The 14,376-nt window shown below is 43.6% G+C and overlaps 2 protein-coding genes across 3 annotated transcripts in view; both read left to right on the top strand.

Moving 5' to 3' along the window:
* il1rap (interleukin 1 receptor accessory protein) overlaps nucleotides 1-14,158 on the top strand; it is a 46,262-nt gene extending 32,104 nt beyond the window's left edge. Inside the window, exons 10-12 of one of the 2 annotated variants that reach the window (XM_074679208.1) lie at nucleotides 4,359-4,502; nucleotides 7,363-7,506; nucleotides 12,880-14,158. In XM_074679208.1, the coding sequence (XP_074535309.1) occupies nucleotides 4,359-4,502; nucleotides 7,363-7,506; nucleotides 12,880-13,715 (1,124 nt within the window). In that variant the 3' untranslated portion in view covers nucleotides 13,716-14,158. Of the gene's footprint in view, nucleotides 1-4,358; nucleotides 4,503-7,362; nucleotides 7,507-9,533; nucleotides 12,469-12,879 lie in introns of those variants that run through there. The other variant, XM_074679209.1, reaches the window with a different exon arrangement.
* LOC141797637 (nuclear factor 7, brain-like) lies at nucleotides 1,607-2,992 on the top strand. Its single transcript, XM_074679211.1, has one exon. It carries the CDS (start codon nucleotides 1,607-1,609, stop codon nucleotides 2,990-2,992), a length of 1,386 nt encoding a protein of 461 aa, XP_074535312.1.
* Nucleotides 14,159-14,376: the final 218 nt, after the last annotated feature.

Below are 14,376 nucleotides of genomic sequence, written 5' to 3' on the forward strand. Positions count from 1 at the left end.
GCAACACATCGGTAGAGAGCTGGGGAGCTCTGCCTCTCTAGCCGGTATCTCTCTACCTTCTGCACCAGCTCAGGTTCCTTCCCCCCAGAGAGGTGACGTTCCATGTCCCAAAAGCCAGTTTTCGTAATCGGGAAACTGTCCTCCAGGACCTCTGCCTTTGACCACCACCTGATCCACATTGCACCAGACCCCTATGGCTCCTCCCGTAGGTGGTGGGTCTACAGGAGGATAGATTTACACATGTACCCACAAATGGTATACAAGCATTTATTGCATAATTGTGTACCTACTACCTCCACATATTGCTGCACACACAAGTTTACATGATCACATTGATATTTCAGTTAAGTAGTTCCAAGTAGAAAATAAATCGTTAAATGTTTCCATGTACCCCCTGCAATGTGTTTGAGTACCCCCAGTTGGGAATGTGTGCCTTAGGGAATGCTACAGACCTGATCACAATCATAAGACCAGTTGAAAAGTTGCAAGAATTTACATTTTGCACTGTTGGATCATAAGAAGAGTTTCAAAATCCAAAAAGCAGAAATTTGAGTGCGACAGAAAAATCTGACTAAGCACTTTATTGTCAACAACAATGAAAGTGAAATAGCCTGGTCAGCAGCTGATTAAAAGTTAAAGACCAGACCTCACCTGACTGACATGAGACTAACCAGGAAACAGGTTTATATTTTTTATGTCTAAGCCAAAGAGAGACGCTGAGAGACTGAGATTCACCTTCAGACCAAAGACAGACAGCTGCAGGAGGAGAACACTGGGAACTCTGGGGACTCTACCATCAGGCTTTTACAACTTTGAAGAAAAGAGAAGCAAAGAGGACAAAACTTTCAAGGCTCAGGGAGAGACTTCCTGAAGCTGCGTGCCTGCTTCACTCTCAGACAAAATGTCGTCCAGACTGAAGGAAGGTCTGAGCTGTCCGGTCTGCCATGAGGTCTTTAAAGATCCGGTCATCCTGTCCTGCTGCCACAGCTTCTGTGAACTCTATGAACACAGAATGCCACGGTGTTTCGTATCTGACATCTGCAGGAGAAACTGTACGGAGAGGGAAAGCAGGAGGAGCACGATGCAGCGAGACGTGTAAGAAAGCTTCTTTAACCAGAACATTGTCACTTTATTTTAGAGTGAACATCCAAACTATTCCTGACTGTGTCTGAGTTTGTGTCAGGACACACACATCAATCACATCACCCTGCTGACAGAGAAACAAACCTTTGTCCTTCACCTCAAAGAGAAATTTAATCTACCGATAAGAGGAGTTTATGTTTAGTGCAGAAACCAAAATAAGAACCGGTCACACTTGTTCCTGTTATCAGAAAGCTCCACTCCCTCCCCCAACTCCCCAGAAACAAACACGGAAACAGAAAACATGTTTTCATGTTTGAGCCGAGGGAGACGCTGAGAGACAGACGCTAAGATTCACCTTTAGACCAAAGACAGACAGCTGCAGGAGGAGAACACTGGGAACACTGGGAACTCTACCATCGGACTTTTATAACTTTGAAGAAAAGAGAAAGAAACTTTCAAGGCTCAGGGAGAGACTTCCTGAAGCTGCGTGCCTGCTGCATCTTCAGCTTCACTGTCAGACAGAATGGCGTCCAGACTGGAGGAGGAGCTGAGCTGTCCGGTCTGCCATGAGGTCTATAAAGATCCGGTCATCCTGTCCTGCTGCCACAGCTTCTGTAAAGACTGTCTGCAGAGCTGGTGGAGGGAGAGACCAACGCGAGAGTGTCCAGTTTGTAAGAGGAGAAGTTCAAAGGACCCACCTCTCAACTTTGCTTTAAAGAATCTGTGTGAGAGTTTCCTCCAGGAGAGAGGTCAGAGACCTTCAGAGGATCTCTGCAGTCTGCACTCTGAGAAACTCAAACTCTTCTGTCTGGACCATCAGGAGCCAGTTTGTGTGGTCTGCAGAGATTCAGAGAAACACAGACGGCACAGATTCAAACCCATCGATGAAGCTGCTGGAAACCAGAAGAAGAAGCTTCTGGAAACTCTGGAGCCCTTAAAGAGGAAGTTAAAGGTTTGTGAAGGAGCTAAAGTGAAGTTTGATCAAACTGCTCAACACATTCAGGTCCAGGCCCGACACACAGAGAGGCAGATTAAGGAGCAGTTTAAGAAGCTTCATCAGTTTCTAGAAGAGGAAGAGGAGGCCAGGCTGTCTGCACTGAGGGAGGAAGAGGAGCAGAAGAGTCAGAGGATGAAGGAGCAGATGGAGGCTCTGAGCAGAGAGATAGCAGCTCTTTCAGACACAGTCAGAGACACAGAGGAGCAGCTGAGAGCTGGAGACGTCTCATTCCTGAAAAACTACAAGGCTGCAGTGGAAAGAGTCCAGCAGCGCCCCCTGCTGGAGGATCCACAGCTGCCCTCAGGAGCTCTGATAGAGCAGGCCAAACACCTGGGCAACCTGAGCTTCAACATCTGGAACAAGATGAAGGACATGGTCTCCTACAGTCCTGTGGTTCTGGATCCAAACACTGCTGGATCTAAACTCATCCTGTCTGAGGATCTGACCTCAGTGAGACCAGGAGAGAGACAGGAAGTTCCTGAAAATCCAGAGAGGAGCAAAACCTGGTCTGTCCTGGGCTCTGAGAGCTTTAAATCAGGGACTCACAGCTGGGACATGGAAGTTGGAGACAATAAAGACTGGAACCTGGGTGTGACATCAGGGTCTGTTCAAAAGGAGAGATTCACTGAGTCTGGATTTTGGAGAATACGGTTCTTTGGAGGTCAATACAGAGCATACTCATCATCCCATCCTGACTCTGATCTGTCCGTGAAGAATCGTCTCCAGAGGATCAGAGTGAATCTGGACTGGGACAGAGGACAGCTGTCGTTCTCTGATCCTGATACTAACACACACATACACACCTTCACACACACTTTTACTGAGAAGCTGTTTCCTTATATTTACACAAGGGAAAAACAACCACTGAGGATTTTACCTCTGAAGGTCTCTGTGAGGGTGGAACAGAAATAGATGATGATGATGATGATGATGATGATGATGATGATGATGATGATGATGATGATGAGTAGTCTGTTGTTCCTTCTTTTATCATCAGTGGTCTATCCAAACATTTCCTCTAACTTCTTTTCAATCAGGATTTGAATCTGTTTACTGCTCAATGATTAACATGATGTTTAAATGGAATAAATAAATAAATAACAAATACCTGATTTTATTTTGAAATATTTTGGGCCCTGATGGAAAAGGTCTGCAGTAAAACTATGTTGAGATTTCCTGAATTCCTTAAACACATCAAAAATGATGGATCCATCATCATGGAGGGCAGCAGGAGGTCCGGTATTTAAAAAGAACAATTCTTAATCCTCTGTGGAGCCTTCTTTCTACAGTGAAACTGGGACTTAAACAAGTTCATAAGCCTCAAGCTTCTCTGTTACTTAATAGCAAAACTGGGACACAGCAGGTCAATTTGCTTAAAACCTGTGAAACTTGTGATTTACTGTGAAACTGAGACTCACAAGGTTCACTAGCTTGCAGTAAGCCGCTCTGTAGCCTCTGTATTAAGCGTCTCTGTGGTTAACCACCCTCACACAACTAAACTAGCAGTTCTCTGATTGAACTTTTATTAACAGTGAAACTGAGACTCAGCAGGTTTATATTCCTTTAAGTTTTGTCTAACTCAGCATTGACAGCTAAACTAAGACTCGGCAGGTTCACTAGCTTGGAGTAAGCCAGCATGGAGCCTCTGTGCAAAGTGTGTTTACAGTGAAACTGAGACTCACAAGGTTCATAATCTTGAAGAAAAAGCTTCTGTGTAACTTATTTACAAGGAAACTCAGACTTCCCTCAAACAGATAAATGGCTGCTTTTCTTTTCAACTTACTGTAAACACTAAAACTGTGACTCAGCAGGTTCACTAGCTTGCAATAAGTGTGTTTAAAGTGAAACCGAGACTCACCACAAACAGATGACTGTGGGTTCTTCAGTGTAGTTTATAATTTACAGTGAATCTGAGACTTACAAAGTTAATTAGCCTGAAGCCTCTCTGTGGTTTACTCACCTCACACAGCTGAACTAGCACTCCTCTGACTGAACTTTTATTAACAGTGAAACTGAGACTCAGCAGGTTTATACACCTTAAGTTTTGTCTAACTTACCATTGACAGCTAAATTAAGACTCAGAAGGTTCATTAGCTTGGAGTAAGCCAGCATGGAGCCTCTGTGCAAACTGTGTTTACAGTGAAACTGAGACTCATCCCAAACAGATGAATGTGGGTTGATGATGAAGACAGGTAAGACCTCAGATCAGGCTCCAGATTTAGATCTGGCTCCATGTGGATCAGGCTGTTTGGAGATAAATGTGTGTTTGTGTTTTCAGTGTCGTTGCCGTCCTTGGAGCTGGGTTGTGGTTTCGGGGTGACCCTGGTCCTCATGCTGGTCCTCTTCGTGGTGTATCAGGTCTTCTGGCTGGAGCTGCTGCTGCTCTACCGCTCCTGGTTCGGCACCGATGAGAGACACACAGGTAGGGGTCAGAAGTCTTGATCTTTGATGTGTGGGGGTCTCAGTTTGACTTCCTGCCTCGGCTGCAGGTGTGAACAGGTCTAAACTCTGCAGAGTGAGTCATAAAGACTCAGCTGGTCTGCCAGGTAACTAAAAATCTGCCGTCTCACCTCCATCACTTTTACATCCTGGTGCTAAATGTCTCCATTTAACGAGGGCGTTTTGTGTCTGGCTGCGGTCGGAGCATTTAGATTATTAAACTCTGAATGAGAAGAGGAGAAGACGGAGGAAGGTCTTCAGACGAGCTGCCAGGTTTCCTCCATCAGACCCAGAAACCAGAGCGACGGAGCGACAGAACCAGAGGACGAGTGTAGAGCTCCTGCCAGCCCAAACACTTCATCAGAGATGTTTTACGACCGAGCTTTTAACTCTTACAGACACGACCGCATCGCTGCTCCAAACTCTGAACGCCAGAGAAACTTTAAAGGAGGCCGTTAAAATTTAACTCCACGCTCTTTATAATTTAAAGGGAGATTCAGCCGTTTTAAAGTCAGAGGACTAATGTGGAACAAATAGGTTTTGAATCACTCAGCAATCACAGTTACAGCCACAACAGTCTCACCTGTTCGTTATCTGAGCCGCGCCTTAACATTGAACTTTTACCCCTTTTTACTGTCTGAGTGGATGTGTTGTATTAAAGTTGTTAAACCTGAAGTTATCAGCAGTCCAGTTAGTTCCTCATGGTGTGTAGACATAGGAAGACTTTTTTGACCCACCAAGGGGGCGGGGCCATAAGTGATGTCATCAGTCAAACTTCTCCAGGTCCCAGGGTTAGGAAGAACCAGGTTTCCCTCTAGAGTTCACATCATATCACGGCCTGATTCAGTCTGCTGTCAAGATCTTTCTGAAATCTTCTGCTGCCTTAATGGTTCCTTGGCCACGTGTTTCTGTAAGATCTGACGCTGACACTTAAATTTTTGGTATAAAACTCTTCATTGGACACTTTATGACCACAGGACAGACTTAACTTTCGAAGATCATGCCCTGAGAGCTCGTCTTCTCTTTTTACAGAAACTGTTTAAATTTTGGGTTTTGAATAAATATTGGAAAAGTTACAAAAATTTTTTAGCCTAAAGCTCGTGTTTAAGCTTGTGTTTTAGCCTTAAGCCTGTTTGAGCCTTGAGCTAATGTTTTAGCTGGTGTTTTAGCTCATGCTTTAGCCTTCAGTCTGTGTTTTAGCCTTCAGCTTGTGTTTTAGCCTTTAGCTTGTGTTTTAGCCTTTGGCTTGAGTTTTAGCCTGTGTTTAAGCCTTTAGCTCATGCTTTAGCCTTCAGTCTGTGTTTTAGCCTTTAGCTTGTGTTTCAGCCTTTAGCTTGTGTTTTAGCATTTGGCTTGTGTTTTAGCCTTTAGTCTGTGTTTTGGCCTTAAGCTAATGTTTTAGCCTTCAGCCTGTATTTAAGCCTTTAGCTCAAGTTTTAGCCTTTGGCTTGTCTTTAAGGCTGTGTTTTTAGCTTCTAGTTTATGTTTTAGTTCTCAGCCTGTGTTTTAGCCCATGTGTTTTGGTCTTAAACTCTTGTTTTGCCCGCAAGCCTGTTTTAGCCTTAAGATCTTGTTTTAGCCTTTGGCTTGTGTTTTAGCCAGGGTTCAAGCCTTGAGCTCATTTTTTAGACGTTAGCTTGTGTTTTTGCCTGTGTTTTAGCCTTCAGCTTGTGTTTTAGCTTTCGGCCTGTTTTTTAGCCTGTGGATTGTATTTTTGACTTAAGCTAGTGTTTTTGTCTGTTATTTAGCCTTTAGCTTGTGTTTTAGCCTGTGTTTTAGCCTTTAGCCTGTGTTTTAGCCTTAAGCTAATTTTTTAGAGGTTAGCTTGTGTGTTAGCCTGAAGCGTTCATTTTAGCTTTGAGACTGTTTTTCAGCCTTTAGCTATTATTTTTGACGCTAGCTAGTGTTTAAGTCTGTTATTTTGCCTTTTGAGTGTTTAGCTCCTGTTTTAGCCTTTGTCTTTGTGTCTAACTTTAATTTAAGCATTTAGCTTGTGTTTTTAGCCTTTAGCCTGTGTTCTATCTCTCTCCTGTTTATCTTTCTTCTTCTCTTCTGTCCTTTTTCTGTCTGACAGTTAGGCTCCAGTGTCCACCATCACTACAAAATTAATCACAGAAATTGTTTTCAGGAGAGAAAAACACAGATCTCTCTTCTCTCTGCTAAAACAGTCAGCATGGCCTGGTGTTGTCAAAGAAACTTTGACGTGCCGTAAATCAACCAAGTCCTGCTACACCTGATCAGGATGCTGAGAATTAGCATATAGGAAATAACCTGTATTGTGCTGATAATCTCATTTTAAAGTGAGGATTAGTTTTAGGCATATATCTAGAAAGGAGACTTTTTCAAGATCACTTATAAACTCCTCAAAGTCTCTTAAACTTTAGACGTTAGAGTTTTCTTTTAGAGAAGAGTTTCAGTGATTGAAAGAGCAGTTGCAAATGGAAGCGCTGAGAACAGAGCAGATTATAAAGAGTTCACAGAGTTTTGTAAACCAAAGATTTGATCTAGTTTATGTCGTACAGCTTCAAAAAAGATGCAAAAGTGTAGACGTCAGTGTTTGTGTCCTTGTTATCAGAAGTGTGCGTGATCATTTGCAGCTTTGGGGACTTTCCAAGTTTAACAAACCAAACACTGAAGAGTTTTTCCACAGAATGTGTTAAAATCACATCAAACACAAACAGGATGTTTTTCTGTGCTCGGTTACAAAACTGTCGATCAGATCAGCTCTGGGGAGTTTTATTCACGTCAGAAAGATGAGCCAGCTTCCTGTGCAGATAAAGACAGACAGGAAGTATGATATCTTCTTATCAAGAATGTGTGTGTGTATGTGTGTGTGTTTGCAGATGATAAGGAGTATGACGTGTACATCTCGTACGCGAGGAACAGCGAGGAGGAGCAGTTTGTTCTGTCCACGCTGCGCACTGTCCTGGAGAACGAGCTGGGTTACTCCGTCTGCATCTTTGACCGAGACAGTCTGCCCGGAGGAAGTGAGTTCACACGTGTACCACAGCACAAAACACACATTAAATACACACTCATACTCTGCAGAGCTGCTGCACTACACATCCTCACACTTTAACCATCCTTAATATCTCTTTGTCTTCTTCTTCTTCTTCACTTGTACTAACTTCCTCTGCTCTCTCTGCCGGCTGTGGCATAAGCCGTACAAGCGTTATTATGTTAAAACAAAAAAAGCCTTGGGGAACAGAGGAGCGAAAGAGAAGAAGAAAAGAGACAGAGGTGTTGACAGGTTGTTTAGCCTTAACCTGGGGAAAGTTGAGTCTTTAATTAATCCACCCGTTGATGAGCAGAGCGACATGATGTACCTGCAACAAGGTACGCACTGACAAGCAGGGGCGTGTCCAGACTTTTTAGATTGGGATGCCCCGACCAGAGCACTGACTTATGCTAGGGGAGGGGGCATTTATTTTATCAAAAATACAGAATCAAAAGGCAAAAAAAATTAAAAAAGAAATGAAAAACAATTAAAAACAAACTACAATAAAACAAGACATTTAGAAAAAAACATTCAAAATGTAAACAGAGTGACAGTGCACCTAAAATAATTAACATTTCTTTTGTTTTACTTTAAAATACTTAATTTTATAAAATCAACTTTTGTATCTGATGAATTAGGAAGTACATTTTTTTCACAACTACCAATAATCTTTTATATGTGCATTAATAACAAAACATATAAAATAATATAATTATTCATTTTATTGCAAATTTCTAAAATGTCCAAAATAATGTTAAAAACACGTTTTTGCCAAATCTGCAGGCACTGGTGTAAACTTAGAGACATTTTTCTCATAAATTAAAGTCAATGGTAAAAAAAAAATGCTATTTCATTTCTTTTGTAAGTGAGTGGAAATCATGCATGGGGGGGGGGAAGCTCACCTAAGGTGCCACATTGGGTAGGGCCAGCTCTGCCTGGGGCTTCGTCTCTGATTTTCCTGCTTTTCACCTTCGCTTTCAGGAAACTTTTATTTCCACGACATGAGAAATCGTATTTGGCGACTCTGGCTACTTTTGCATGCAGTCATTAACCAATTCATATTTTGAGTATGAGTATCAACCTGGTTGAGCATTGCCATGTAAACACCAATAACCCTTTTTGAAAACCTGAAAATCGCCTCTGGGTTCCTCCTTTTCTAATCCAATATTTGGTCATGTACAGTGGGGAAAATAAGTGTTGAACGTGTCATTTTCTTTCTCATCACATTTATTTCCAGAGCTGCAATTCAAACAAAATTTCTACCAGACATTGGTATTAACTCAAATAATCCACACATGAAAAGAAATCACAACGTTCAGGTCCATGAATAATGATTGTGTAGAATTAAGTACGATAACACAGGAAAAAAGTATTGAACACGCTCACTGAGACTCATCTAATACTTAGTGGAGAAGCCTTTGTGATGCTTCCACCTCCAAACTTCACTGTTGGTGTAGTGTTTTTTGGCTGATGTGCAGAGCCATTTCTCCTCCAAACATGGTCTGTAGTATGACAGCCCAAAAGTTCAGTTTTGGTCTCATCTGACCAGACAACATTCTCCCAGTATTCTACAGGCTTGTCAAGATGCTGTTTAGCAAACTTTAAACCAGCCTCAACATGCCTTTTCCTGAGGAATGGAGTCTTGCGGGCTGAGCGTCCATAGAGGCCATGGTGGTGGAGTACATTGCCTATTATTTTCTCTGTAACAATTGTACCTGCTGCCTCCAAGTCTTTCTGGAGCACTTTCAGGGTGGTCCTTGGCTGGTTGAGTACTCTTCTGACTATCTTTCTGACTCCCTGGTCAGAAATCTTCAAGGAGCTCCTGTGCGTGGCCTGTTGATGGTAGTTTGTCTGTTTGGACGATTTTCACTTAAACCGCTTCTGCTGCTAAAACTCTGACTTCCTGTAACTCTGCCTGAGCTCTTTACTACAAACAACAATCAGACACACAGACACATACACTCCATCCATCCTTCATCCATCCTTCATCCATCCTTCATCCTCCTCTCTCTGCAGCCATCACTGATGAGACCCTGAGCTTCGTGGCTCGTAGCCGCCGCGTCCTGGTGGTCGTTAGCCCGGGCTACGCCTCTCAGGGCTCCCAGGCCCTGCTGGAGCTCAAGGCCGGCATCGACGGCATGGCTCGAGGCGGGCACCTGCGGGTGATCCTGGTCCAGTACAAGCCGGTCCAGAGGCAGGTCTGGGTCAGGGAGCTGAGGAGGGCCCGGGTGGCTCTGTCCTTGGTTCGATGGCAGGGGGACAAGTCCAAGGAGCTGTCGTCGCGTTTCTGGAAGAGGCTGAGGGTGGAGCTACCTGTGAGGAGGGTCAGCAGCTCGGGGGAGGAGGGGGACGGGAAGCAGGGGGCGCTGATGAGGCTGCTGAGTCAGAACAGCACGAACTCTCAGTCCGGACTCATCACGAAGACGGTCAAGGAGCCGCAGAAGGTCCTGAACTTTGCGGGGTAACGGGGCGGACTGAGGGGGGTCTTCTGAGGGTGGTTTAAGTGTTTGTTTTTGACTTTTTAAGGAGCATAAATGAATGTACTGAGCATCATGTAAACACGCCAAAGACTGGAGGTGGAAACGAGCTCCAAGCTACTTTAGTTTGATCTGTCCGTGCACGCCAAGCGTACGAACTCAGGCGCCGCTCTGCTGCAGGAGCATCGATCAGTTTATCGTCAACGTGTTCATCCCTGCAGCCGACCATCACCTGAGTTCATAAGCTAGCCGTGCACGAATACATTTACCATTAATAAATATTGTACAGTGGATCTTTGCTTCGCTGCACAGACATGTAAGGAACCAGGAAGTGTTAGTTTGGTTTATTCATGTCAGATCAGGATGTGTAGAGATGAACAGGGATAAATCTTCAAAGAATCCAAACACACTCGCAGAGCTGGAGAAAAGACGAAGAAAAATGAGAATTAATCATTTCAGGACGACCCAGTCAGGACTTCGTTACCTCAGGAAAAGCTGCAGCTTTCTAAAGACGTTTCAGGACGCTGATGAGGAACAGAAACGCTCCTCATGTCGGTAAAATTCATTTCTTCATTCATTTCAGACCAGCATTTTTTACCATCTGTGTGTGTGAGTGTGTGTGTGTGTGAAAACAGAGTTTAAGCTTCACTCTCAGGAGTTTGTCTTCAGTGTTTGGGGGAAGTGAGAAGTTCACACCTCTGAGTTTTCAGCTAACGTTAGCGTAGCTTATCCTATGAAAGGTTTAAAACCATGACAAGTGTTTGTTCAAATAAATTTACAGTGTTTTAACGTTTTACTCAGAGTGATGAAATTTAAACAAGTTCATTATATCATCTGCATAAAGAGAGATAAACAGTTTTTTTTTTTCATATATTTTGAAAAATCTTTGATGTAAATCAGTGAAAATGTCTTTAAACTTACGTTATCATCAATGTTCTGCAGTAACTCTGAGTTTAACTTTTCGTAAACTTTTCAATATTTTAATCTTGTATTTAAGTTCCAGCTAAATGAAATGAGCTATATTTGTCAGTAAATATACCAGGTGATGGTATGGAGCAGTATTTTGTGAGGTGAGACGCACTTTGACATGCTTTTAATTTTGTATATCATTCATTAACAGTATTTTATATTTTATTTTCCATAAATAAATGAATCATTATTCATTATTCATCAAATGTTTTTCTTTCAGTGTTTTACATTTCCTGTCCGTCATGAGCACACACATTAAAGATTTAAGATGTTAATCTACTTGAAATTCAACTCTCTGGATCCCTCAAAGTGAGGAGTTTCTAAGTGATCTTGACAAAGTGGAAATATTCTGGATGATAATCTACGGTGGACACTGGAGCCCAACTGTCAGAAAAAGGACTAAAGAGTAGAAAAAATTTAAGTAGGAGAGTGACAGAGCACATGCTAAAGGCTAAAAAACAGGCTAAAGGGGGCCACATGAGCTAAGGGTTAAAACATGGACTAAAGGCTCAAACACTGGCCAAAGGCTAAACTATAAGCTAAAACCAACACAAGCTAAAGTCAATAACACAAGATAAGGCTAAATCCCAAGCTAAAGGCTAAAAATTTAGTTAAGGGCTAGAACACATCTTAAGGCTAAAACACTGGCTAAAACACAAGTTAAAGGCCAAAGCACGGTCTAGAGGCTAACACAAGCTGAGCGCTAAAACACAGGCTGAAGGTTAAAAAAACAAGCTAAAGACAAGCACCTGAGCTAAATGCTAAAAAACAGGCTAAAGGATAAAACAAGCTAAGGCTAAAACACGAGCTAAATGCTAAAACACTGGCTAAAGGCTAAAATATGAGCCTATGACTTTAACACATGTTTAATACTTAAACCTGAGCTTAAGGCTAAAACATCAGTTAAGGGCTTGAATAAAGGCTTTAGGCTAAAAACATGGGCTAAAACATGAGCGAAGGGCTAAAGCACAGTCTAAAGGCTAGCACAACCTAAAGGCAAAAACGCAAGCTAAAAATCAGGCTAAAGGCAAACACCTGAGCTAAATGCTAAAATTTGGGCTAAATGCTAAAACAAGGTAAGGCTAAAGCACTAGCAAAAACACTGTCTAAAGGCTTAAATATGAGCTCAAGACTACAACACAGGCTTCATGCTTAAACATGGGCTTAAGGTTAAAACATCAGCTAAGGGCTAAAAGAAAGGCTACAGACTTAAACATGGGATTAAACATGAGCTAAGGGATAAAGCACAGGCTAAAGGCAAAAACACCAGCTCAAGGCAAAAACATGAGCTAAGGGTAAAAAACAGGCTACAGGCAACTACCTGAGCTAAGTGTTTAACCTTGGATAAAAGCTAAAACAAGGTAAGGCTTAAACACTAGCTTAATGCTTAAACACTAGCTTAATGCTTAAACACTGTCTAAAGGCTAAAACATGAGCTAAAGGCAAAAACACAAGCTCAATACTAAAACATGAGCTAAAGGCTAAAACATCAGTTTAGGGCTAAAACAGAGGCTACAGGCTAAAACATAAGCTTAGGGCTAAAGCACAGACTAATGGCTAGCTTAAGGCTAAAACACATGCTTCTGCATGAGCTAAAGGCTAGCACAAAAGCTAATCTGTTTGTGCTAATGTTGCCTCCAACCCACAGTCAGCAGTTATTCTGCAGTGGTCTGTTCAAACTTGAGAGTCTATCAATAAAATGAAGAGCCAGGTTACGTTAGCTCTGCTTGGTGAGGTTGGAGTTGGTAGATGAGTTCTGGTAGGACAGAACCAGGATTCACTAACGTTACAGACACGTCTCAGAGCACCGGGCTGTGAGGAGAGAGAAATATAGCCGGATACTAAACTACGGTACAAACTGACAAAGTTAGCTTGTTGTCTCGTTGTCCCTGTGTTCTCTGGTTGTCTCCTGGCAGACCTATCAGAGACCATCCTGCTCTCCATGCAGAGGAGCCGCCGCCTCCTCTTCGTCCTGAGTCCAGACTTCCTGTTAGAGAAGAGCTTCAGTCTGCTGGAGTGTCGTCTGGGTCTCTACCTCCAACATGGCCACCAGGCCTCCATCGTCACCGTGGTGTACCGCTCCGTCAGTAAGCTGCCCTGCGTGGAGGTCGCTCAGCTCCGCCAGGCCGCCAACACCTCCGTCACATGGCGAGGGAGTCAGTCTGAAGCGCCACGCTCACGCTTCTGGCTGAGGCTGAGGCTGGCGCTGCCCGTCCGCCCGCTCGCTCTGGGCCGGAGGCTGATCGACAGCACGTCCTCTCACTCAGACCTCGCCGCCATGGCGCTGCAGAGAGTACAGAGGATCCAGAACCAGGAGGCCAATCAGAGCCGCAGAAACAGGCGAGCTTCAGCCAGTCAGAGCGTCCGGGATAGACAGGCCCCGCCCAGAGGGAGGGGCAGGGTGAAGAGGTGGAGCACGTACAGGGAGGAGGGGTCACAGCACAGCAGGAGGTGCTCGGAGTGTGCTGGGTTCGCTGGACAGGTGGGGGACAGGGGGGCGGAGCTAACAGTGGAAACAGAGAGGCAGCAGGTGACACCGGACAGGACTGAGATCAGCTGTGAAGCTGCCCCAGATCCAGACTACACCCAGACCTCTCAACCAACCCCTGATCCTGATCCTGACCCCGATCCTGAACCTGAACCTGACCCTGAATTCTCTACAGAACCAGACTCTGACTGCCAACAGAACCATCACGGAACAAAACACAAACAGCAGCATGTGATTGGTTCAGGGACCTCAGAGGAACTATGACATCATCAGGAAAAGGGGAGGGGCTTTCTATTAACATGTATCAACATGGCCCCACCCCGATTCTGACTCTGCCCCTTGAACTAAACCCAGCTTTGCCTTTGATACTTCATTCATCTGGACTTAACGTTCTGCTGCATTCAGGGATCATGGGACATCTCTAAACTTAAAGAGGGGGTAATCAGCTGACCTCTATGTCAGAAATTTCAGATGAAAGCTGAAGTAAGAGTTTTTCAAAACACCAGAGAGAAGACTACGGGTGCACCAGAGGGACAGAATACAGACCAAAAAAAATCAGAATACCCCTCTTTAAGTCTCAAACTGAGCCTGAGGTTTTCGTAATGACTTTTCAGCATTCTTCCTTAAAGGGTCTCGTTCTTATGAATTCATGTCTGATTAAACCCACAGCTGATGCCTTATTGTGATATTTCTGCTTTTTTCTGTGATGATGGTGACTGTTTACAAGAGCTTCTTGTCCTCAAAGGCCACCGTAGTTTCACTAACAGGGGGGTAAGTCAGCTTCAGGTATCTCTAAGTGTTCACCGTCAAGTTAACGGACTTCCGTTCATCTTCCCCACTGTGTTTTTCTCTGATTTGAAAATGTGAAACGGCTGCATGTAGTCTGCTCTGCACTGAAACAGGAAGTGGATTTTTTTGAATAAAA

The sequence above is a fragment of the Halichoeres trimaculatus genome, unplaced genomic scaffold (genome assembly GCF_033239565.1).
Source record: "Halichoeres trimaculatus isolate MK-OKI-2021-1 unplaced genomic scaffold, fHalTri1.1 fHalTri1_scaffold_9, whole genome shotgun sequence".
Classification (NCBI taxonomy): Eukaryota; Metazoa; Chordata; class Actinopteri; order Labriformes; family Labridae; genus Halichoeres; species Halichoeres trimaculatus.